Source organism: Rhinolophus sinicus, linkage group LG04 (assembly GCF_036562045.2).
Source record: "Rhinolophus sinicus isolate RSC01 linkage group LG04, ASM3656204v1, whole genome shotgun sequence".
In the NCBI taxonomy this organism is placed as follows: domain Eukaryota; kingdom Metazoa; phylum Chordata; class Mammalia; order Chiroptera; family Rhinolophidae; genus Rhinolophus; species Rhinolophus sinicus.
Window position 1 is genome coordinate 160,092,265 of NC_133754.1, and position 26,379 is coordinate 160,118,643.

General features: G+C 42.3%; 2 protein-coding genes across 5 annotated transcripts in view; one reads left to right on the forward strand and one right to left on the reverse strand.

The window, feature by feature from the left end:
• HEMGN (hemogen) overlaps nucleotides 1–1,871 on the reverse strand; it is a 37,701-nt gene extending 35,830 nt beyond the window's left edge. For 2 of the 4 annotated variants that reach the window (XM_019729199.2, XM_019729196.2), the window contains exons 1-2: nucleotides 1,527–1,871; nucleotides 436–630 (exon numbers count right to left, since the gene is read on the reverse strand). The gene's annotated coding sequence lies outside the window, so the exon portion shown is untranslated. Of the gene's footprint in view, nucleotides 1–421; nucleotides 631–1,526 lie in introns of all 4 variants that reach the window. The other 2 variants (XM_019729198.2, XM_019729195.2) reach the window with 1 other exon arrangement.
• Nucleotides 1,872–2,055: 184 nt separating this feature from the next.
• ANP32B (acidic nuclear phosphoprotein 32 family member B) lies at nucleotides 2,056–25,564 on the forward strand. The gene is made up of 7 exons (XM_019729201.2): nucleotides 2,056–2,464; nucleotides 11,503–11,652; nucleotides 14,901–15,023; nucleotides 20,322–20,511; nucleotides 22,619–22,743; nucleotides 23,777–23,846; nucleotides 25,108–25,564. Exons 1-7 carry the CDS (start codon nucleotides 2,411–2,413, stop codon nucleotides 25,173–25,175), a joined length of 780 nt encoding a protein of 259 aa, XP_019584760.1. The 5' UTR covers nucleotides 2,056–2,410; the 3' UTR covers nucleotides 25,176–25,564.
• Nucleotides 25,565–26,379: the final 815 nt, after the last annotated feature.

Below are 26,379 nucleotides of genomic sequence, written 5' to 3' on the forward strand. Positions count from 1 at the left end.
TGAGACACACCCTGTTCTGCCTGTGTTATTTATGCCTCTGGCAGTGAAGCCCCTGACAAAGAAGCATGTCACTGGAACACATGCTCTTTGTTCACAGAGGTGCATGCCAGCACCGGCTGTGTCAGAAGGGACAGTACCGGGTCTGTAGTCTCTCTTCCTTTGGCTCTTTTGCTTTCTTTTTATTTGCTGTACATTGTGGCTATGTTTATTAATTACTTTGTAGTTTAATTTTATAAAGCACACATTTATCTTGTGAGGAAAGGATCCTTCATACCCTTGAGTTGTCATAGAGGACAGGGTCCCAAGATTTGCCTAGTTTCTCCCTAAGGACCAGAACCACCTCCCTTGCGAGTCACCAGGTTACCACTCTCTCTAGCACAGAGCTACCACATTCCAGTCTCCTTCAGCTTCTCCCCTTTACCTGCAAGAGGGTACCTGCATGTTGTTTGGTATTAAAGGTCCTCCGCAAATGTTCCAAATCAGGTCCCCATGCTACGACTTCATTGCAGTTAGAGCGATGGAGTAGCAGTAAAGATGGCAGGCTTTGGAGTCAGACCCATCTGGGTTTCAACCCTAGATCCACCTCTCGTTGGCCATGCAGCTTAGGGTTCCTGAGCTTCAGTTCCTCCTCTGTAAAATGATTAAAATACAATCTACTTTACAGGGTTGTCTTTGGATTAAACGAGAAAGAGCTTACCAAGTGCTAAAAGTGGATGCCCAATCTTGTTAGCTCATGGAACTGATCTGCTAGTTTTCTGTAAAACTCTTCATCTCATGGCACTGTGTTTCTCATAACCTAATAATTACAGACCTCGTGTGACATCCTGAAGAGTACTCCCTCACCATTTTCCCATCACCGAGATATCTGCTGAGACTAACATTTTAATACTAGACTCAGGAAACAACAAATGAAAGTTTTTGCCCTTTTCCATAATCCTTCTAAAACTTGCTTTTGCTTTGAAATTTTAATTCATCCCATATTTTAAAAATTGATGTAAGTGGCTTTGTTTGCCACAGGTAAAATGGGAGGGGGGCTTTCTTAACTTTAATAAAATATTAGGTTAACTAATAGCATTGTGTTTTTCTCTATTCGTAAGTTGTTCCCAATCTTTGGAGCCTCTTGTCTATTTTAGAATTAAGATGGTATCTGATTAGACACATGACGTATTTACTTATTTTAAGTTGAATATAACCATACGTTACTCCCCAGAGGTCCGCAAAAAAAACATAGTGCTCTAACCCTGGTTCTCAGGGTGCTCTCTTGAGCCAGACTATTACAAAGGCTACCTGCCAAGCTTCAGCAAAACCGAGACCATCTAGAATTTACACACCTCACAGGGGTCCCCTAAGGAATAATGGGATAAAAGTCTGCGGGGAAACTGTAAAACACGAAGGCCCCATTAGAAATGCTAATTGCTGCCTTGCTAGCCTACATTTAAATGTTAGAAACCCAGGGAGATTCTCCCGAACTTGGGGACGGCTCGGCTACTCTGTGGCTTGGGCTGGCGGCCAGGGCTGCCCCATACCCCTCCGGCCGCGAAGGCCAACTCCTCCTGGTGCCACGTGGTACAACACCGACCGGCCACGATTCCGCTCTCCACTGGGGTCCTTGCAGCCCTTCCACTACCACCGGCCGAAGGATTCGGGCTGCTGACCCACACCGTGTGGGGGAGCAGAAGGTTAACCCGAAAGCTCCGTGTCCCGCGCTCCTTCACGTCTCCCGCCTTTGCAGGCGTCGGGCTGGCTTGGTCGAGTCTCAGCGGACCGACTTGGTCTTACCGACCCCCGAAGCAGGACTGTAAAGCCTCCACCCGAGCCCTCCACGCAAACGTGCGAGCGCGGGCCAGAGACCCGCGTCTGGGCGCAGCGAGGTGGGGTCCGGGGGGGTGGTCTCAGCACGGCGGCGGGCGGGGAAGCCCCCGAGGAAGATCTTACATCAGCCACCCCACGTGCGACCGGAGGGAGGGGTGCAAGTCGCTCGGGTCCCCCAGGCAGCGCCTTTCCCCCCAGCCTCTGCCCCTCCCGCCGCGTCTCCCCGCCCCGTCCTTGGTTCATCCTCAGCCACCGAGTCGAGCGGCGCCGCTCGGGGCCGTGTGGTGCCGAGCAGCCGCCTGCGCCGCGTCGCCGGTTTAAGCGCAGTGCGGGGCCGCGGCCGGGGGCGGCGGTAGTGAGACCAGCGTTACGCTCCAGCCCCCTTTTCCCTCCATGGTTTCTCTCGGCTCCCGTGAGTAACTTGGCTCCGGGGGCTCCACTCGCCTGCCCGCCCGCCGCCCGCCGCCCAGGACCGCGCCGCCGGCCTCTGCCGCCAGTAGACCCCTTCCGACGGCCCTCGCAGCGCAGGCCGGGACGCCTCTCCCCCCTCCGCCCCTGCCGCGGAAAGTTAAGTTTGAAGAGGGGGGAAGAGGGAAACATGGACATGAAGAGGAGGATCCACCTGGAGCTGAGGAACCGGACCCCGGCAGCTGTAAGCAGAGCCCCCCTTCGGGCGTCCTCTCTCTCCGATGACTTGCATGTAATGGTGGCCACCTGCGGGGCCCCGGGTGCGGGTTCGCCAGCCCCGGCGCGGGGAAGGGCGCAACTCGCGGGCTCGGACCGGGAAGGCGGGCAGGCGGGCGCGGAGGGGGGAGCGAGCGCGCGGGGATTAACTCTTTGGCGCCCGCGGGCCCCCGCGGCCGTCCGAGGAAGGTGTGGGGTGGGGGAAAACAAACTTTGAGCTCCTCGCCCACCTGGGTCCTTCCCGGAGCAGCGCGCGTGTGTGTGGCAGACGGCGAGGGAGGGACAAGGGGGTTGTGTAACGCTGGGAGCCATGTTTGCAGCCTCCCGGGATGCGCGGCCGAGCGGGGACCCGGCCTGAGGAGCCGCGCGGCTAGCCGGGGCTGGGCCCGCTGCGGGCCAGGCCGGGCTTCGCGCGCCCCGGGCCGGCCGGGCAAGGGGCTCAGGCGGGAAGGGGTCTCCCGTGGCCTGGTCTTGCGGTTGGCGCCGGCCCGACCGAAGGCAGGAACTGTAGGGCGAGGAGTGGGCTTTTTGCCTCGGAAGGGGGGGCTAGAAGCCCCCTCGGGTGACCGGGGGCTTCGGGCGGGCGCGGCCTGGCGCGCGCGGAGCGGGGGAGGGGCGAGGCCGGGCCGCGGAGGTGGCGCAACCGCCGCCCCTCGTCAGGCCAAGTTTGAAAAAAGGACGCGGTTCCCGCCATTTTTCAAGCCTAAAAATAAAACTTTCTGCCCCCATTTCTCTCCCTTCCCTTTTGCCCTAAGGGCCTTCTTCACTCCCGGCCTTCAAGGGCGGGCCCTGGTCGGCCCGGGCCAGCCGTTGTGACGGTGGCGGCGGCTTCGCCCTCCCCCCGCGCCGCGGCGGCGCAGCCCGGGGCCCCTGCCCGGGAGGTTGGCCCCTCGGTGTGGGCGGGCGGCCGCGGCTCCACGCGCCAGCCGGGGCGCGCCACAGGCCGACACAGCGCCATGTTGGCGGGCACCCGTCTCCCTCCGCCGCGAGAGCTGGCCTGCGGGCTCGGCCCAGCCCGCCCGTCCGCCCCCGGCGGTGGCTGCCGGCTGCCGCTCCCCGAGCCGAGCTCGCGGCTTGTTTTCTGCTCGCCTCTCTGGAGCTCGGCTCGCACTGGCGGGAGCTGCGCGCTTCGCTGCCGCCGACTCATCTCCGCTCAGGAGCTCTGCTGTCCTCCTCCCCCTTCTTAAAAGGGCAATGCCCGGCGGCCGGCTCCGCCCGGGCCAGGAGCCGGGGGTGCGGGCGGGCCTCGGCGGCCTCTGCCCCCCACAAGTGCACGAATGAGGCTGACCCAGGCCGGCACTTGCTGGCCGCGGCGGCGTGAGCTGCGGGCAAGCCTTTAAAAATCGCCTCTTCTCCACCCGGCGGACTAGAGCGGCTTCCCGCGGCCGGGTGCAGGGCCACGGTACCCGGCCCCCGCGCGGGGAGGCCGCCCGTCTGCCAGACCCCCTCCTCGGGTGAGTGGCGGGCTCTAGCCGTGGGGGAGCACTGGGGAAGCCCTCCCACCCCGCCCCAGTCCAGCAATGGGCGCGTTTCGTGCAGTCAGGTAGCTGTGGGTAACAAGTTACCAACTTGTGGAAATTCATCAACCAGGATTTACCCGGTGTGCACGAGGTTTTGAATCCCTCAGGTCACCACAAATGAGGGTCGGGGCGCAGCACCACGTGGCCACCCCGAGCATCCCTGAGGGAGCTGAAGGCGTGGGCGTCTCTACTAATCCCTGGGGTTTTAAAGTTGAGGTGGGATCAAGCCCGTCCCTTCCGTTCATCAGTCAGACATTTTGTGTCAGCCACGTGCTAGTATATTGAAGGGTTAAACCTCTTCACACTGAAAACTCGACGAGTTCTCTTCTCGTTTTTGAGACGTTGTTAATTTCAGACGTTTGCGTTATTACTGAGTAGTTGTAAGTCAGTAGAATGTGGAGTAATTACATTTAGCCAGAATTTCCGAAAGAAAAGTGCTGCACACTTGGATCTTCCAAGTATTTTCAAATCGAGAATTTGAAGTCTTTGTGCAGTGACTAAAGTACTATTAAAGTACTTACTCGGTAAAGATCAGTGTTGCTCCCTCTGGGAAGTACATCTGGGCTGGTGATCCCACTATATAGAATTTTTTCATATATGAGATGACTAATATATTGCTCTTTGAAAAGTATGCATTTTTGTGCAAGTATTAATTTTTCAAGTAATCAACTTAGGCCTTATTCTCTTGCCAAACACAGACCAGAGTCATGTGGCTATTTAATAAAAATTAAAAGGTCAGGTTTGACAGTTGCACTATCCACATTTCACGTGCTCAAAAGCCACAATTGACTAGTGGCTATTGTACTGGTCAGCACTGGTCTACAGCAATCCACTGGTTTATTAAATATTTGAGTACCAACAGTATGCGAGGACCTGGAAAAGCAGTGTGAACAGCACTTGAGAGCTTACCCCTTCTCTCCTGACCCCTGTGGTGCCTATTGTACTGGCCTTGAAAGTGTTAACTGGAGCCAGCCAATATCGTGGGGGAGAAAGACAGGCTGCCCTAGGGATTCACAGGGAGACTGAGAGCAGGAGGAGTAGGTTCTTAAGAGATTGATTCTCATGACTTTAAACTGAAGGCTTTTCTGGGTAAAAATACTGTAGATTTTGACGAGATATTTAAGAGCAGCTAAAAAGTGTTTTTGAAGAACAACATCATCCTTAAGGCAAATGGGAAGTTCCAAAATGACTCCTTTAAAGCCCAAATCAGCTAGTCCCAGGCTCCTTATATTTTGTGTGGGGCCAGGAGAAGGTTTGGCTTCTGGGATCGCACAGAATCTCATCATTTGGGGAAAGAGGAAGAATCCTTCGTCTTTTGAATGTATGGGCAAGAGGCTCTTAAATGCAGAAGAGTGTACCCCTGGCCGACCTTAATGTCATTAAGTAAGATCTAAGTGTTTGAGGAGGGTAAGTGGAGGTTTGATCATAAATGTTTTTAGGGTTTTTTGGGTTTTTTTAAAAGACCAGATGGGCTTGTATTGTGTATGGCTTTTTTGTTCTTTATTTTGGGGTTTGCAGAAGACCCTGGTAACACTTTACCTTCTTGTGTTTGGCCAAAGGCTTAGATCAAGATAATAGGTTCAGTTCACCTAGTACCATATCCTTGTTGTTTATAAACACAAGTATTCTCATTTCTCTAATGGGGAACTAAAATATGTATGTAATTCAATTTTCTATAAGTCCGAAACAGCTCCTTATGTCAGAGGTGTGTTCTCATAGTGGAAAAAATGACTAAGATGGATTTTAAAAATAATCTTCATAAAGAATGGTGATAACCATTTAAAAATATAGGAATATTTTACATAAAATATTTGTATTGCCAGTTACTTCACTGGGAACAAATTGTACAGCCCGAAAACACCATGTACACCACAGAAATTGTTGATAGGAGCACCTTGTTAACTGCATCTAGAAACAGCTAGCCTTGCTGTTAGCCCTGTTTGACTTTTGCCTTCAAAGTTAGAAGGCCAAGCAGTTCCTGTGGTTCAGTCTATGCCCCTGTGGAACACTGGGTGTGCTTGCAAGACCCAGATATTTTGTATGCCATAAATAAGAAGTCTTTCCTTAGTCCCAATTTATTGAAAAAAAAAAATAGGTTTTTCTCACATTTTCTCCAATTTTGGGCATCTATTGTTGTGTCTATTGTGATGTAAGTTTGAGCTCAACAGGATATTTTAATTGGTTGCATAGCAACTAATTGGGCTTTTTCCTTGTATAAATAATACATATTCATTGAAGAAAAATTAGACACCGATAAGCCAAAAAATAGTAGATATAGATAAGTAAAAAATTTTAAAAATAGAAATCTCTCACGCACATACTCATCCTATCATCCAGACATCTGGTGTGTTAAATTTAGTTATATAAATAAAATACAATAGACATCTTTATCTTTCTGTCATTATTTATTATAGCGTCATAGTTACTCTATGCGTAGATCATAATTTAACCATCCCTATGGGGTGGTTAGAAGGTTTTTTGCTTTTTAGAATGGTTCTCTTCTTTACCCACCAGTAGAGTTTGGGTGTTTCCTTCATGCCAACAGTTCTGCCACCTAATCACATTTGAGAACCAGTAATATAAATCTGTCCTATTGTCATTTTGAAAACATTTCTTTTAAAATAATAGTAGGGTAGAAGGTTTGAACATTGGTTAACTCAGAAGGATGGAAGTTAGCAAGAGTGGCAGGAGTTGCTTTTTCTTTCTAATTTTTGGATTATTTCACATACTACAATAATCATGTATTTTTTAATTAAAAGAATTGGTAACTTAAAATTGTCTTTAATTCCTCTATACTTTTTTTGCCCTCTTATAACAATTCCAACTGTTGTAATTGAAGAAGGTCACTGAACCAGTTAGGTAAAATTGATCTTTTTTTCACAGTGGCCAGGGGAGTGGGAAATGAGAGAAAATTGGAGAGGATGGAAGGGAAATCGGGGTTAGATGTCCTCTGTGGCTGCAGTCCCTGGAACTTGGCCGTAGTATAGCTCAATTTTTTTTCAGTGAAAACAGTACTGTTTGCTGTACAAAACAGTTAAATAGGAAATAATGGATTTTTGTTTTTAAATGTTTACTTTAAATTGATGTTTGAGAAAAGGCTAGTTTAATTGGAAAATGAAGTATGAAGAAGAATGAATTTGACCCCAAAAGTTCAACCATCTATCTTTGAGCGGAAGGCCAGCTAACTCTATCTTGGACCAAATAGCTCCCTAAGTTTTACACACAAATGTGTAAGTGCCTGCCTTAGTGGCAGTGGGAGGATTTGGGGCATAAGAAGGAGAAAGTAGGGCCATTTCTCCTTGATTAGAACCTCCCTTTATTCTGGATCTAGATTAGGAGGCTGGGGTTATATGCCCACCTGCGCAATGCCCCCATGCATCCTTTCCCACAGTTGTATTCTCCCTTGCAAGGCAGTCTGGATCCCTTCACATTTCAGGAAGGGATGGGGGTGTGGGGAGGCTTAGTTATCTCAAATGCTGCTGACACAATGCCCAAGAGAAGATACCTTTTCACCCACACACAAAAGTCCTGTTTAGACCTTTAGACAAGCTAGAAGGCTGCTGCTGATGGGCTTTCCAGACTTGTTATCCTCAGGCACAGCACTAAGTGGGACCCTCCTGTGGTCTGTGCTTTCTGCAGTAATTCCCACGGACCTGTCCTCATTCCCCAGTAGCTTGTCCTCTGACTGCGCCTCTGGAGCTCTGTTCTGGGAGTAGCACAATTCTTTACTACATCCTCAGCCTTCCTGGAAAAGTCAAGGGACATGCCTTCTCTGCTGAGCCATAAAACCCTCTGCCCTGCTCACCCCAGTAAATTCTGTTGCCTCCTACTCACGGAGAAAATTACAGGTCTCTCATGTGCATTCCCTGAACTTCTCGCTCTCCCACTTATCGACTCACCTATCCCTATATTCATCCTAGCCGTTGCTTCTTCACAGGAGGAGTTGCCCCACCTACAACAAGAGTAGAAAGACATATCTTGTTTTTTATATGCATTTTGTATTACTTCTTGTAGTCAGACATTTGTTTATTGACATTTTGTGTTTTTTATGGCTTGTCTTTTTTTTTTCTTCTTTTTTTTTGGTCAATCTTTTGGGGTGTTTATTTTTTCCTCAGGGTAAAAACTATCCTCAAGAAAAAGGTAAATAAATGTAGATAACCTAGAATTTTTGTATATTCACAAAAATGTGTTGAAAGGGGGTTGGTTGCCATTTTAAATAACTCACAACTCGATAACAGAAACTCAAATGTTTATATACTTTCACCCAACAATAGATTGTGAGGAAACAATCCTGATAACAGAAGAAATTTTACATAAAAAGGTACCATCGCATTCTTTATAATGATGAAAATTGGAAACATCCAACAGGGAGGATTGTAATTTATGGTACATCCATACATTGTAATTTCTTTCGCTATTAACAGATATTCAGGGTTGTTACTTTAAAGTATGCTAAATAATGTAGTTTTATCTCACCTCACCTATATTTAAAACATACAGAGGAAAACTGAAAAAATATACCAAAATATTAATAGTGATGGAAATCACTGTGCTTTGCGTTAACGTGATTATGCTTATGATCAGAAAGTAGGTTCTCCTTATATCCATCCAAGTTTTCTCTGATTTCGTCATCTGCTCAATCCCCTACAATCCTGACAGAAAACCCATATGCAGTATTCTTGACAAACCTGTGACCATTTTTTCCTTTTCAATGGTTGTGAAGGCTCTTCTCATACTGGGATATAGTGGCAACTGAAATAGACATGACCCTGCCCTCGTGAAGCTTGAAGCTTAAAGTCTGACTTTTACCTTTACTTTTTTACAGATTAATATTCTCATCGTTGAAGTATAAAATAAGGTTCTAGAGAAAAGTCTCCCAGCCACTCACTTTCTATCCCTGAGAGCTTATTCCTGAGAGAGTTTATGTACATATAAGAAAGTGAATGTGTGATATATTACATAAATAACAACATATTATACATTCTGTACGTTTTTTATCCCACAGTGTATCCTGGATATGAGTCCCATGTTGGTGGGCATTTACGTTTTCTAATTTTTTCAATCCTTTTTAAAAAATAACGTCTTGTGCCTTATTTCACAAGCCTTTCTGGGTGTTCAAAGTAATCCTTCATCTTTGGGTATCTCTCCTGATTCTTCTCAAGTCTCTTTCCAGGATCTCCCAGGGTTCTATCCTTAGTCTTCATAGGAATTCTGTCCTTTCACTACTACTTTTGTCCTGATGCCTCCCCAATACAGAATTTATAAGCCAGACTGCCCCACAACTCCAGACCCATGTGTCCAGCTGCCTGGGGATCCTTTCATCTGTATTCCATGGGAACCTTAAACTTGGTACCCATTGAGGTATTCCTTACACCTCTCCCTCAATAAACTTTTCCTTCCTTATTTCCGCCTAGCTACATGGTTCCCATTTCTCTGAAGCAGAACTTTAATTCCTCTCCATTATCTTCCATACTCAACAACTAAACTGGCGAATTGGAGCCCCTTTAACATGATTTTTCTCCTAATTTCCTCTTCTTGATTCCGATTCTGTTGTTTGGGTCAGCAAACATGTCCTAACTCACATTTGAATGCTTTGTGGTAGTATGTGATGCCTAGTTAGAGTAGAATTTTACTGGTTGAGTGAAATGTCCAGGAGGTTATTTCACCCAGTGAGCTGGGAGCCAAAATGGCTTAAGAGGCAACATGGCTGCTAACTAATTCTTCCTCACTTGGCTTTTGGCATAATAGTGTCCTTCTGTATATTAATTTTGGGTTCTCTGTCAGATATAGTCATAGAAAATCCCTTGTATTGTAGTATACTACTTAGGTGGGTGACAATTACAGTTGACTTTTTTATTATGGTTTATTGCTGTTTTTAAATACAAATGAAATACGTGCTTGTAAAACATCTATATGGTACAGATATGAATAAAGTAAACAACAAAGGTCTCTGTCATTCCCTTCCTCCCTTTCCCTGAGGTTACTTTCTCAGCATTTACTATGCCCCAAGCACTACTCCCTACAACAACGCCATGAGGTATGTACTATTTTTTCCATTTCACAGATGAGGAAACTGAGACAGATGTAAAGTGACTTGCCCAAGGGCACACAGGTTATAAGTGGCAGAGCCCAGCTCTCCTCATTTGACCTCTTCAGTTTTCGGATGTGCTTGTTTTCATCAGAAGAGGGAAGAATGGTGGCGATATCTAGAGAAAAGTGGAAGGGAGGAAGGGAGGGAGTAAAAAGGTATGTAATAGGACTACAGCATCCTGACTGAAACCAGGGCTTCTGAAGAGGAAGTAACCAGGGTAGTGAGAAGTAGTGAAGAAGCAAGTGAGAAGTTGTGGTGTTGTGGGTATCACTGCCTATAAATCTGTTTCCTTCTCTGTAAATGGGGGGAGGGTGTGGTGGTACAAAGAATTACAAGTAGGTTCTCCGTGAATGATAGCAATTACTAGAGTAGGATCCTTGGATTCTGTATGGGAGAATGAAGACATTACTAGCTCCTGTCCTCATTTTAGAACCATTAGCATCTCCCTTCCACATGCTTGATTAATGCTATTAAATTTGGTAGATCACTGCAAGAATGCCTTTGGCAGTTAAAACTAATTTGCATCACTATAAATTGATCAAAATGCGTTAAAAAGTTGCATGTTTCAGAGTCAACCACAGAACAAGAATTGCAATGAAAATTATGATGGTAGATATTCACAGAGTAGACTGTTAAATAGTCAGTATTCAGAATTTTTAAGATGTGGATACCCTTGGATGGATTTGAGTTCTGAATTTCAGACCTCCAAAGAAGATTTTATGGTCTGAAAAAGGAACATAATTTAATATTTACAGTTCTCTCCCCTAGAAATATCAAATATCTTTCTCGCATATAACCCAAATCGATCTTTGTTTTCAATTAAGGCCTCTTCCATCTTGACCCCTTCCTCATGTCAAGATAATCTTAGTAAAGATGAATAAAACCACAAGTAGAAATGTGTAGTGCTGCCAAAAATCTCTTACTGATCTTAATAGGAAAAGTAAAGCTTTCCTCTTTTCCTTGTGTCAACTTCCTGGGCCTTTAGGTAGACTCACCCTGAAAGGGGTGGAGGGTATCTTCACTCTGCATTTGTAGTTAAAGTTACCCCTTGGGGAGCAGACTTGGGAAAAGGAATATGGGGGGGTATAGTTTTTTACTTACATCTTGCATCTTAAGAGCTGTAGTTTCTGTCTCTGGAAAGGAAAGAGTTTAAATCTTTATTTATACCATGGTGTAACATTCCACCCTTGATATCTATTAGTATATTGTTACTGAAGCCTTAATTATTTTTCATTTATTTATAACTGTGATCTAGGTCTAAGTAGAGGCTGCCCCTATATGTGGATGTTTTTGCTGGGTATTTATGGTTGGAGTTTGTGCTCTCTTTGTTCTTTGTTTTCTGTATGTTTTTATGAAAGCTCATCTTTTTTTTTCCCCTCCCTTTGTCATCCATAGGTTCGAGAACTTGTCCTGGACAATTGCAAATCAAATGATGGGAAAATTGAGGGCTTAACTGCTGAATTTGTGAACTTAGAGTTCCTCAGTTTAATAAATGTAGGCTTGATTTCAGTTTCAAATCTCCCCAAACTACCTAAATTGAAAAAGGTAAGTGCGTTTTTCTTTCATTGTAGAAGAGAACCATTCTGGGAAGGGAAAAACATGATTTTACCTGTAAGGAAACTTGTACTGTAGCAAAAAACACACGCCTTTGGAACTGGGCATATATCTGGGATTGAATTCCAGGTCTATCGTTTCCCTGATGGGTGATCTTCTGCAGGTTATTTAATCTCTCTAAGGCTCAATTTCCTCACCTGTAAACTGGTGATACCACCTGACCTTACAGAATTGCTGTGATGTTTGGAAATAATACATGTTGGATGCTCAGTAGATAATAGTTATGAATAATTATTTTGTGAATAATTTATTAATTGTTATACATTTGTTGTTACAATGTTAAATACATTTGTTCTCAGTATGCTCTGGTTTAGGGACCACAGGGTGCCTACCACTCTTCAAGTTTTATGTTTGTTGATTAAGGTTGAGTTTAATAGTAAAGACTTCTCAGATTTGTGGTTTTTATGATAATTCAAATCCATTGTATCATTTTTAATGACTAGAAGTTTAAAATGTGTTGTGACTGACTGCAAGTATTCATTGTAACGAAGCTACTGTAGTTCCTTGCCTTAGCTGATGACCCATTGTTAGTGCTTCATTGGTCTAATGACAAACCAGTCACTACCCCCCTTCCACGTCCCCCACCACCTAAGATGTTTTCTTGTGTCCTTGTACATTTAACTGACACAGAGCCCCAAAATGTCAAAACTGGAAGAAACTTTGATCTTCTAGGCTAGCCCACTATTTTACAGGCATACCAGTAGACCCAGAAAGGTACAAGAATTTGCCTAAAGCCACCCACAAAAGTGGTTAGTGCTAGAGCCAGAACTAGAACCCACATCTCCTATTACCTAACCCAGTACCTTTTCCATTACATACGGAAAGGGTTGTAGAATTCGCTGAGGTATATGTGTTTGCTTTATTAGGGAATTTACATCGAAAATTTGTCTAAATAAAGGTACACATAGAAAGAAATATGTCATCAAACTTAGGCAAAGGGCAGGTAGGCTGTCCCTGTAGCTTGCTTTTGAGTCCTGAGGGCCTTGTTTTTTGGTTAAGTACGTGAAGAACCAGAAGTGTTTTTTACTTATTTGCCTTGTTTAGGTAATAAATGCTCTGGCAGTCCTCATGAGTTTCAGGGTGACCTGCTTCCTATGTGAAAGAATCCTGTTATTTAAATTGGTAAATTTTCCCTTTCTTTTGATAAGCACCTACTTTAGAGATTCAAGTGTCATCCTTTTTATTTGCATGGGTTATAGGTGACACTGGAAGCTCAGATTAGTCCATCAAACGACTAATGGCTTTTTAGCATCTATTTACATAAATTGGATGCAAGTACGTGTTTTGTGCTCTGTTTTCCTAGCATCCTGATACATTTTCCTCAATTACTATGGTCTGTGTACTTATCAGACCTGTTCAGAAAGGAAGTGTATCGGTGACCATCGGTGTAGAGGCTTTAGCAAATCCTTTTGAAGTCTTACTTTAATCAGTTACTTGTAGGGTTAGTGAGGGAAGAATGGAGACATCCATCCATCAAACTTAGAGGCAGATTAGATGTTTTTACAGCTGATGTGGACTTTAGTTTCTTCCTACCCTAGATCACATGTTGTTTTTTAACAAGAAACAGGATCTGAAAGAAATCTGATGTATACATGTCACAGGTTTCCTAAATTTACACATTGCTTTTATTTCAAAATAAATCTACCACTAAATCCTTTGGCAGATTGCCTTGCTATCTCTAGTCCACTCCCTAAGATACTCACTTTGAAAGGATGTGAATATTGCATATGTGTGGTAGTCTAACCAACCAAAAGAAGTATTCTCTTTTTATTTTGATTTACTAATATCTCAAAAAAGCTAACACTTAGGTCTTTGTTGATTATACACTTACATTTTTAAATCTAGATCATGATTAGCTATTTGACTGTAATATCCCGTTGGAAGGAAAATTTTTGTGAAAGTTACATTCTCTTCTGAAATATTTAGTAACACCTAAGCAGCAGACCTGAATTGTTTTTTAAAATCATTCTTTCAACGATTATTTATAATTTTAAAAGTTCCTCTATTCTGCATCATATGTTCATTTCATTGCATGCCATAGATTAAATTTCATGACGTTTTCATGCTATTCTGGGTACGTAGCATAGTGGGGAAGGCATGGATTCCTCTGAAGCTAGCCTGCCCAGCTTGAAATCGTAGGTCTACCACTAGCAGCTATGTGGTTTTGGGCTTGTTACATAGTCTCTTTGTATTTAATTTTCCTCATCTGTCAATGGGGGTAATAATTCTACCTACCCCTATGGTGAGATCAAGTGAGTTCATGTATTTCTAGTGCTTCAAACAGTGCCTGGCACTTAAGGACTATGTAAGGATTAGATACAGTTGCCATTGTTGTTGGCATTTAAAATAGGGAATTTAAACCAGCTATAAGGGCCTAAGTTTTCTCATCTGCAAAATGAAAAGTTTGAATTAGATGCTTTCAACCATCTAATTTTTTCAGGCTCCAGTTTTTTTCACTCTAAGATTCTAATATTTCTTGCTGAAGGCTCACTCCTTTATTGGCACACCATTTGCTGTGCTACTTGACCTGCAGCTAAGAAATTAGAGTAGGTTCTTATAAAGGCCAGGTTTATGCAAGAAGTGGCCTCTGGGGAGTTGGTTGTGTCAGCCCTGAAGCTATTGCCCCACTCCTTTTCCTCAGGTCATGGACCTTCTTTTAAGGGCTTGTTTTGGGACCTGTACCATTCCAGTAGACTTCAAAGCAACATTTCCTGGTGGCTTCCAGCTGTAGAACCCCACAGTGTATCAGCATTTACAGAACCAGATTAGATTTCAAGTGGGCATAGCAAGCTTTGCTTAGCACATACAATAAGCTGGCCCGTTTATCCTTCCTGGCAGGTATAGAGTATTAACAACTTCTCAAAGAATTCTAATTTGCTTTGACCTACTTTTCAGGTGAGAAAATGTATTATTCACTGATATCGGGCCAGTTCTCGAGCAAACTGTTATAATTAGCAGCTGGTTAAGAAAACAACTCTTCTCATCCTATCCTGTCTCTCCTGTGAAATGTTGCTGGGATCTGTAAACTATTTGGGTTTAATCAAACAAAATGAACATAAATGCCCTAATAAAAAGAGATCTTTGATAAGTATTTAAGAACTGTATTTGCTCATTAGAACACCTTAATGATGTGTGTTTCTCTTTGTATTTGTGCTTGTGCTGTGTGCATTCTCTTCTAGCTTGAGCTCAGTGACAATAGAATCTATGGGTGTCTGGACATGTTGGCAGAAAAACTTCCAAATCTCACACATCTAAATTTAAGTGGAAATAAACTGAAAGATATCAGCACCTTGGAACCTTTGGTAAGTAATTGAGAATTTAGAATCCAGGACTTATTGGATTCATTTTCATTTTCATATTTCTTTATAGTGAGGGAAATGATTGGAAATAATAATTGAGAAAGTGGTGGCTTTTTACGATAATACTTTTTATAGGAGAAGTCCAGTTTTAAAGATCTGGGCCTCTGTAGTTATGTGTGTTCCTGTGACTTGGCTCTTCCTGTCTGATACTGTGGTGGCTTCCTTCAAAGGGGGGAATTCTTTTCTTTTGTCTTTTTTAGCGTTTTGTATATTTATGAAATTAAACATTTATCTTAAAAACGTTTTCCCAGACCGTTCAGGCTATTCTATACTTACACAGAAAAAGCTATTTATTAGGTGGCATATCTGAATTGTAGGTGGAACAGAAGTCTAAAGACAGTTTCAGTAAATTTTAGGTCTTCTAATTCATGATTTTGTGCTCTAGCTGGATCCCAAGTTTTGCATGGGAACCCCAAAATCCTCCTCAGTCTTACATGCTGAGATAAGCTATGGAAAGTTAAATTCAAGTGCCAATTGGGTTATAGACTTCCTGTGTGACCTTGGGCAAATTGTTTCTTCTCTCTGGGCCTCAGTTTCCTTGCTTGTGAAGCAGGGACAGTAATCCCTGCCTTACTTACCTCACTTAGTTCTAAGAATAAAAAGGTGATGCACTTATTTTGCTTTATTAAGTTGGGAAGCTGTGCTAATGGGGGTCCAGTCCATGTGGAAGTTGTAGTGGCCAGGAAAGAGCTTCCGGAGACAGGGATTAACGCAGGGTGTGGGGCAGCCCCCTGGCTGTTCTTTTGGCTGCCACCTGGAAATTTCTATGAATTCATGATTGTTAAATGATGCTTTCCTTAAATATGACATACTATAAATTTGGCATAAAGGTAGAATTCCATTTTAATGAGGCTAACAGAATTCAAATCTGTTCATACTACCCAAAGAAGTCTATAGCTTCTTTCTGTTTTTATTGGTATATATAAAATCAATATTTCTATTTGATTTAACTTGCAACCATTAATTGGGAGAAGATTATATAGCAGATAGGAACTGTCTTTCAGGATCCAGAAGAGCAGAACCCAAGAGGATGATAAGTAAGGCATCTTCTGCTTTCTGTCTTTTCTGATGTCACAATATATTACAATATTTGAATTTCACATCAGGGGTGTAGAATGTTCTGTTGATATTTCAAGGGAAGATAGAGTTAAATTGTGACGTCAGTGAAGGATTTCCTGTCAGAATTGTAGGGTCTTTTCTCTCCTAATGAATAATTGAGCCACTGCTCCAGTGTAGATTTAATAATTTGCAGAATCACTACGTGGACCACGCTTAACTCATATTTCTCATAAATGTTGAGAGCCTGTTCCTCACCTTTGCTCCATGAATTTTGCCCCTTTTTTTCTATGATAGATACATTCAGATACTTAGGCTCCCTCATTTTTACAAGTTCTATTTTCCTCTAAACTAATCCCCATTTCCAATGTTTAAGCAAACATTTATTGAGTTTTGCTGTATTCAAAGCCATTAACATTCATGCATTGTATCCCATATAATCCAGAGGAGAGAAAAAGACTATCCTTTTAGAGATGAGGAAACCGACTTTAGAAAGCTTAAGTAATTACTCAGTGGCACTGGACAAATAGCAGAGTAGGGATTCAAGTCCAAGTCCACCATTCTTTCCAGTGCTCTTGGAACTTGTCTTCTCTTTTTACCTACAAATTTATCCCATAGCCAAGTTGATCTAAGCTGGGAATTCCAACAGGATCCCCACATTACGTGCTGATGATCTCCCTCCCAGTCAGATCGCTACATTAAGCCTTCATTGTCTGTGTGTTAATGACAGGCCTGTCAATTCAGGGTTACTGTAAGCACAGGAACCCCTTTTTTCTAGAACAGAGTACCAAGCAGTATTTTTCCAAACTAAGATTACTGGCTATTCCCGAATTCTCCTGGCAACCTAAGGCCTCTTTGATATTTCATCAGAAGCCTTTGTCAGTGCCCTAACACACAGATGCAGAGCAAAAGCAAGAATTGTGTGGGAGCTGTTTTCTTGGGTGTTCCTGACCTGGTCAGTGATGGATAAGGGCCCTTTGGTGGCTGTGAAAGTCTCAGTCCCCTGGGACAGTGAAGAAGGAAAAAAAACCACTATTGTATTTAACGTTTTTGGAGGATCTACTATGTATTATACAGTGTAATGGATACTTTATGTATGTTAGGTCATTAGTAACCCTCCAAGAATATTTTTACAAAGTGGATAGAAACAGCATGGCCCTCATTTTACATATGAGGAAGCTGAGGCTTGGGAGAGGCTGAATCCATTGTCCAGAGTCACACACTTGATTAGCCTATGACAGAGCCACAGCACTGCACATCCAGGGCTAGCTGGAAAAGCCTCAGTTCCTGCCCTTCTCTGAACTTGCTGCTCAGATTCCTGGCGGTGCTAGGTAGAGCTCCTGAAGTTAGACCTTGGAATCAAGTAACAGTAGAAGGTGAAGGGGGGAAATGTTGAATCCATTTTTACTTCTGAAAGTATTTTTCAGTGGGGAAACACACCATCCTCATCCTCATTAACCACATACATTTTGAGCACCGTCTACATTGAGCCCAGTACTTACAGTCACTGCAATGATTGTGAATGCCTCTGCTTGCTACAGGGACATTAATCGAGAGACAAAGAAGGCATCAATTCAAACTTCCTTGGACACCTTTTTTAAGAGACCTGGGCCATCCAAACCATCCCCCAAAGCCTTTCTAAATTCTAAGAAGGCAAGCAAAATTATTGTTAATAAAATGTTTAATGTTTATTATGGCTAGCCTATTAGTTTTAGGCCAAATTTCTGGTATGATAGAGTTGTGTGTTTTTTTGGTTGTTTTTTTTTTAAAGCAGTATTTAGACATTACCTTGAGATCCTGAATGATCTGTTTGTAGTGTATTTTGGGCCTTAAAATGTAATTTTACTACTTTAAACAAGTCTAGGATACTATAATTATTTGCGATATTGTTTATGTGCTTTCACTTGGTTTTCTAGTATGTCCGAATTATAATGGGTCCTTTCTCAAGTAGTAGCCAAAAACTTCACAGATTCGTAGAGTTTCAGAAACAGAGCCTTGGAGGCCCCGGATAGTGGGATAGTCAATAGAACAAGACAAAGAGCTTGGGGCACTGTAAAGCATTAAAGGTCCGGGGTTGTATGCATTTTTGTACATTTATTCCTAGGGAATAATTTTGAGAAGTACATGGCTCATTCCTTTGAGCAAAGAATTTTTAGACTGAGCTTCTTTGGGAAAGCTGCCTAAATTTACCTGTGGTTGTATCTTATCTGTTATAGAGTCAACTTTTTTGTGAAGAGAAAAGAGTTCCCAGTATGCTACCTGGTTGTCTGGGGTAGTATTTCAGCATTCCCCCCACCCTCCCTTGGCAAGAATTTATACCTGGGCCTCTGGAGGTCAGAGCCTGCCCAATGGGGAATCTAATCTAAAGCTACACACGTAAAAGCAGCTCTCCCTATGATGAGAAGGACTGGGGATAGCTTTCTTAAGACCTCAGAGGCGTGACTTACGTAAGCACATTATTTGATGCCCAAACCTTTGGATCTTCATACATTGGTGTTTGGAGAAGTACGGTTGCCTGTTGCTATAATCCTACTTTGTGTTCCCAAGGGCTGCTCAGTGAGAGTAAAATAAGTGTGGGAACCTCATCTTTGACCAGGAAGATGAAGATTCTGTAAGTTTAAGGGTTGGCAACACTTTTCTCTAAAGGGCCTGATAACAGATCTTTTAGGCTTTGTCAGCCATACAGCTACTCAGTTTTGCCACTGTAGCACAAAAGAAGGCGTACATAATATATAAACAAATGAGTGTGGCTGTGTTTAGTAAAGCTTATTTTACAAAAGCAGGCTGTGGGCTGGAATGGGCCCTTTTGCCAAGCCCTGCTTTAGACTAAAGATCTTCAAATTATTTTATAACTCGGCAGAATTACACAGATAACTCAAGCCCTGAAGACAAGGTTTTGTTTCATCTGCATTTCTTCCGAGATCCTTGTGAGTGTTGAAATAGCTTTCCCAGTAAAGCATCAAAGCCTTTAAAAATCAACCTTTATTTTTTGCAATTTTATGCAAAGATCTTAATATTTTTATTACTACTATCTTAGACAACACCAAGCTTCAGAGCCATTTAAAGTGACATTTATGAAGCTGTATAGCATATGCCCTCCAGGCTTGTTGCCCCTGTTCTAAAAGGCACCAGGCTACATAGGACTTCACATTTTGTGTTTGCTTTTTATATGCTTGCACCCTGTCCTCTCCGAGAGGGTCTACTCCTGTTGTTTTCTCCCTACTTGCCTGTAATACTACCTCTGCCCTTCCGGTCTCTTCATTACCCCTGATCAAACTTAATAGACCTGGGGTTGAAGTACTAATACACTGATGTAACAAATGAAGATCTGAGTAAAATACATGGACATTTTCCAGTCCACTTTGACTACTTTCTTAGGCCAGGATTTTAGATCTTAACTATATTTTAGATGAAACTGAGATTCAAAACAAAGGAAGTATTGCAGCAAAGTTTCAAGGTATGGTAAAATCAGAAGAATTTTACATCTGAAAAGTCTGGTAATAGTGTTAATCATTTCCTCAAAAATAAAAAATGAGTGTAATGTTTCTTTATTTCTGAAGTTTGAACTCTTGAGACCCCCTTCCTTTTCCCCAGCCTGTATTGACTCCTCCTGTCTTCCCAGAAAATATCTGCATTACCACACTTTGCACTTTATTATATTCCGTTATAGATGTTTCACATCTATGTCCCCAAGTAGAAATCTCAAACACCTTGAGACTGAGTTGGTTGATTGGTCGAATGAGTGAATTTTTTTCCATACTATTAACCCCAGAGCATTGAAGACTATGCTTGATACCCAGCAAGTTCTTATTGATTGCCATTTGATTACTCAAATGTTTAAACTTAGTTTTGAACGAAATTTATTAAAGTCTGTTTGATTTGTCTCATACTATGAAAAGATTCAGTTTCAATAAATACTTTTTCAAATTCATGTTTCTTAACACTGATGCTGCCAGAAAAAGTTCTTTGAAAAGGGTAGATGTAGAAGAAGGGAAGGACTAGTTAAAATCCAGTGGCCTCAAATATAAAGGGTGCAAAGGACTTGAAATGTTATCCTATGTACAAGACTGAGTTGGGTGGTAGCTAATTGAATACAGAGCCTAGAATTTTACCTCTTTCGGAGATGGGTTTTGTTGTTTATGTTCCTTTGGTTTAGAGGGTTTGTTTTTTGATCCTTTTCTTCAGAAAAAGTTGGAATGTCTGAAAAGCCTGGATCTGTTCAACTGTGAGGTTACTAACCTGAATGACTACCGAGAGAGTGTCTTCAAGCTCCTGCCCCAGCTGACCTACCTGGATGGCTATGACCGAGAAGATCGAGAAGCCCCAGACTCAGATGCCGAGGTGGACGGTGTGGATGAAGAAGAGGATGATGAAGGTGAGTGGGCAGCACAGCTGGTGAACCTATTTTCTGCCTCTCAAGGGTCCTGATAAAGTTACTGAATGTTCTTGCTATTGAGAAAAACAATTTATATCATGCATGTAGGCATTCCGTTAAATTTGGAGCTGGGACCTCTGTTTAATTTTAATAAGCTCTTGGGACATTGAAACCTTTAAATGATTCCAAATAAAAATGGTTTGTTAGCTACTCGGTCTTGAATTTGGAGCCTAGAGATCATGAGCTTCTTCAACCCGTTGAAGTACTTGTGGTTTACGGTTTGCTAAAGGGGTCACAGTTTCATGTCTGCTGTCTGCCTCCTGACTCTTCTCTTTTTTGGTTACTGCCTCCTGATCCTTACAAACTCACTGTCAGCAGCACTCCCGGATGCCTTTCCCGACACCCATGAGCGAGGTCAGCTCCTGTGCGTCTACAGCATCCCCTCGCTGACCTCTTCATAGCACGTGGCATCCTCTGCTCTTTGTGTCCCCTCCAACTATGCTCTGATTGTCTTCTGGGGTAGGGACTGGCTTTTTCTCTCTTTATTCACAGGGCTCAACACTTAAAGGTACTTGGTACATCTTAGATCCAAATATGAATTAAACAGCTGTCCTGCCTTTAATATAAGACTAGAGTTTAAGAAGGTAATGATTTCAAAGTACTATATGTTGGATTCCGTTTTTCATTAATAAGGAAAATAATTTTCTGGCCAGAACATGGAATTAGAATATAAATTTTATTTTTGACATTTGGCCAAGGTTTTTTTTACATCCAGTTATCTTTAAAGATAAAAATACACGACAGAAATGATCAAGAAAAGTGCGGGAGGAAAAACATCATGCAGCTTGGGTGCAATTATTGGTGTAGTGTTCTAGAAGCTTTTTTACAGTTTCGTTTTGCAGGAGATTTGAGACAAGGCAAAAAGACAGGTTGTGAGGTGGTGAAGTGGACACAGAATCGGACATCTCACCTTGTTCCAAATGTTTACGTCATTTATTCCCCTCACCACATGTTCATTTGTTCCTAAAAACCCTTCGTGCCTTTTGTTGTCTAGTTAAGTTCACCTTAAATAAGTTGAACAGCCACATGTGCAGGAGCCTATAAAGGAAATTCATTGGAGGGTGGAGAGCAGTTCCTGAAGGTGAAGATCAGTCAGGCAACCAATATTTGAGCATTTCTTATGTGCCAGGCATTGTGGGAAATAATTTAGGGGGTGGGGAGAACCACCCCCTAAGCTCCTCTTGGAGCCTACTGTCTACTAAGAAGAAAATATTCGATAATCATAACTAAATAATCACAAGTGAGCAATTGTGTGGTAACGGAGAAGCACCAGCTGCTTGTGTGAGAGCACGAGCCAGGACTAGGAAGTCGGGTGAGTCGGCCTGAGAAGTGATTTTGTAACTGAGACTCAAAGGTTGAGTCAGTGTCAGCCAAGCAGAGCAGAGGGAAGCACGTGCAGAGGCCATGAGGCAGGAGAGAATAGCAAGCTCCGGGACAAGGTGAGGTACGAGCCGCTTGAGGGGAGGCCTGCACCGAATAGAGTAGAGACGGGCTGCAGGGGTCCTGCCTCCCGCCTCCATAGAGTTATTAGTGGGTCTCCCAGGTTCCTGATTTGGGCTGGTTTTGTGAGTACCCTTACTTCAGAGAAGGAGTTTTTGTTTTGTTTCATTTCTGTAACTTTTTACTGCGGAAATTTTTAGACATAGACAGAGGTAGAAATAATAGTAAAACTAACTTTCATGTTCCCGTGACTGAGCTTCAACAATTACTGGTTCACGGCTGGCCTTGTTTTATACATACACACCCCACCTCCTTCCCCCTTCCTTCCTTAGAAGTGAATCCCAGACATTGCATCATTTCATCAGTAAGTATTGTAGGGTACATCTAGTCCACCAGGAGTCCTGGTTTTTATGGGACTCTGTTGGACAAAGGGACTGAGCTGCAGCAGCTTGGGAGAAAGAGGGTGACTGTGGTCCATGGTTTTCCCTGACATTGGTGCAGCCCAACGTTTGTCGTATGGACCAACCCATAGTTCCCCAGCACCTTAGCAGGTGCGCCCCATGGGACATCAAGGGTATTTAATGAATTCCTTTTGGACTATTTTCAGAAGGAGAAGATGAGGAGGACGAGGAGGATGAGGATGGTGAGGAGGAAGAGTTTGATGACGAAGAGGATGAAGACGAAGACGAAGATGTAGAAGGGGAAGATGATGAAGATGAAGTCAGTGGGGAGGTCAGTGCAGTTGTTTGCTGCCTGCTTCCTATTTAAGTCAAAAGCGTAGATTTAAAAAAAAAAAAAAAAAGGAAAAGAAAGAAAAGGAAAAGGCCTTCTAAAGAAATTAGTATACTTGTAAATATAGTAATACTAGTCTGATTAATTGAGCTCTTGTACCCCTTTGAATAAATACTAAATGGAATGTTTACTGAATGCTAACTAGACACAGTGCTTGACTCTGCAAGATAAGTTTTGACCCTTTAACTTTGGGAGGAAGCAACGAGTTGAGTATTCATTCAGCAGGGTGAGAAAACTAGAAACTGAAGGTACTCGTATGTCTGTTCCTTTCTTGTATTCAAAGGAAAGGTATGTTTACCAAGTCTGAACTTGTTCTTGTATAAATTCAGTTTAATTCGGTAAATACATGCCTCTTGTGTTAGAGAGCTGGGGAAGGAGTTAAGTAAAAATATGACCCTGCCCTGAAAGAGCAGGTAGCCTAGTTTAATGGGACACCTCGTAATCCAGTATCTCTGAGGAGCTGAATGCCACAGAAGAACAGAAGAAAGGAGTGACTTAACTTTGACCCTCAAGGAGGTTTGTGAAAACAGCTGAAGAAAGTTAGACGTCATCAAAAATCATGTTATTTTTTAGCACAGAAATGAAGCTGAGCATTTGTATAATCTCATAGGTATTTAATGAAATAAAGTTCCTGAAAGAAGCTTTTCATAAGAATGGTAACATAGAAATCTTTGTCCAAACCTGCATTGAAAATCAAGATTTTTAAGTCACTTCTTGAGTTATCTGTTAAAAGTTGTATGCTAATTAAATACGTCTGGCTAATAAAATGCTTACTTCTGAATAGCAATTTTTAAAGAAAATTTTAAATTAAGCTTATAAGAAAAACCCACCGATCTCAGAACATCAAAGTAGATAAAAATAACATTTCAGTTTTCTCCTTGATGGACTGTCACATTTATTGGGAAATTGTATATTTTTTGTACTTCTCAACGTGGCAGAATTTAATAATCGTATGCCATTTATTGTTCTTTAGGAAGAGGAATTTGGACATGACGGAGAAGTTGATGAAGACGAAGACGATGAGGATGAGGATGAGGATGAAGGTGGGTCTGATGCACGCGCTTTGTCCTCCTCAGCTGAAAATTGGCGGTGGGGGCCGGGGTCGGGGGAGAGGGCACAGTCCATTAATTCAGAATTTAGAACCACTGAGAAGAACATAAAATGCCCTTTGCCCTGGTGTTTTCACAGGCCCTTACTTGTATAGCCCTGTCGGTGCATATATGCTGGTGCAGCTCACCTGCTTTATAGTGATTAATGGTGCCTGAGGGAAGGAGACCCTGTCCTCAGTCCCCACACTGGAATTGTGTTTTTAAACCCTACCGTTTGGGTTACTGCCAGGCATGAGGTTTCTGTGTTTGGAATTCTTTCATTTAAAAAAAATAATCTTAATTGGATTATAATTTTTGCAGGATACATAAATAGTACCTTTCTAATCTTACTAGTGTTATTCTTTTCCCCACCACAAACCATACCAGTGAAACATCTATTTATTTATTATTCATTGAGAGTACAAATTCTCATGCTTGTGTAGGTTTCAGAGTACCAGGTTGTTTGCTCTACTTTCCATTGGTTCGTACTTTCTCAGCATCTGCTCTCTGTGCCAGGCACTGGACTAAATTTACACTGATAGAACAATCCTTACGACCTGGTTTCTACCTTCAAGGAGCTTTTTGGAGCATAATTTGACACAGATTTAGTTAATTTCTTTGAAATAGCCATGAATTTTTACTAGTTGAAAAAACAGATGTATCTCTGTGTTAAACCTGAGGAGTCTAAAAAATCCTTTTTAGTTAATATTCCCTTGCTACAATTTGTGTCTTGCCATGTTCTAGACTAAATACTTTGTGTTATCACACTTAATCCTCCAAATAACACTTTCAAGTTAGTACCATTTTCCCAATTTTACAAACAAGGAAACAGGCTTAAAGAGGTTAGGTGGCCTGCCCAAGATCAATTGTTAGCAAGCATGGATCAAAATACAGGCTCACTAACCCCAAAATCCTTGCTGTGCATTTTGATAACTGGTAATGTAGTCTCATTGTTGAGACCAACCAAGTGTAAGGAACATTTGGAAGACTGCCAACTTACAATTGAGAAAACTGGATTAACTGCTGTGATTTGAGATGCATTTTGCCCTTCTTGGTTCTGTGGTCACTATGCTTTTTAAAATTAATATTTCTTAATTAACAGTCTATTGATCTGATCAAGCTTTAATCTCCCAACCATCAAAAAATTCATTGTTGTTAACCTCCCTTAGCAATAACCTTTCCATTTGTCTCAAAGTGAGTTTTTGTTATTGTACAGAGGAGGAAGAAAGCGGGAAAGGTGAAAAGAGGAAGAGAGAAACAGATGATGAAGGAGAAGATGATTAAGACCCCTAAATAACCTGCAAAAAAAGAACTGTTCAGTATTGGTTGGACTGCACATCTGGATTTGGTAGCTGTTTAAAAAAAAAAAAAAAAAGAGGTAGCTGTGATACAAACCCCAGGACACCCACCCACCCAAAGAGCCAAAGAATAGTTCCTGTGACATTCCGCCTTCCTCCATTTAGTCCCTCTTGGAAATCCACCACCAAGTTTGGGAACTTCACCCCAACAAAATTGTAAGCGTTGTTAGGTTTTTGTGTAAGACTCTTGCTGTAGCGTGGATAGCTGTGATTGGTGAGTCAACCATCTGTGGCTACCAGTTACACCAAGATTGTAACAGCATTTTTACTTTCTGTACAACAAAGAAGCTTTGTAAATAAAATCTTAACATTTTGGGTCTGTTTTTTTCATGCTTTTCTTTATAATTAATTTTTTTTTAAGTTTAGGACATTATGTGACAACTGCCAAAGTATTTTTAAGAATTTAAGTGAAATAAACACGTTCCTCTTTGGTAAAGCCTAGTTGTATGCTTACATTTTTAAATTAGACTTTAATTGTAAGCTCATGTTAAAACACACTAAAGAACTGGTTTCTTTGGCATTTTTATATTAGTATTTATTGAGGGGAAATGCACAATTGTGAATGATTTTTGAGCATTTAAATTTAATCCTCATTCTTGATGACTGGGACAATAAATGAGATAGACTTTTTAAATAATGTTTGAAAGTCAGTGCTCTGGAGCCCCTGAAAGCCAATAAAAATGTTAGATTAGAATAATAAATGAATTAAGGAAAAGAGGGTAATATAAAGGAAAAGACCTTACCCTGAGTCCCAGGAGATCTGAGTTCTAGTTCTGGACCTGCTACTGATTTCCTGGGTGACATTGTGTTGACCTCTGGATCACCCCGTCTGTAAAATTGAGGGGGTGTGACCAAATAGCTTCTGAAGTCTCTTGCAGTACTGATGGTCTGTGACCCTCACTGACTGGAAGGTCTGAAGAAAAAAACGGGCTTTGCACCAAGGCTGAAATATGTAGGGTTTGACTGATGGGTAAACAGTGTGGTTTGTTACCAAGACAGGCGTGCTAAGGAGGAATGACATGTGAAAAGCCTTGGCCACGGAGCAGGTAGGCACTGCTTGAGGTCAGCTCAGCTTTTCCAGAGGATGGAAATTTTTTCTATTCTTACAGATCTTAAAGGGATTTGGGGGA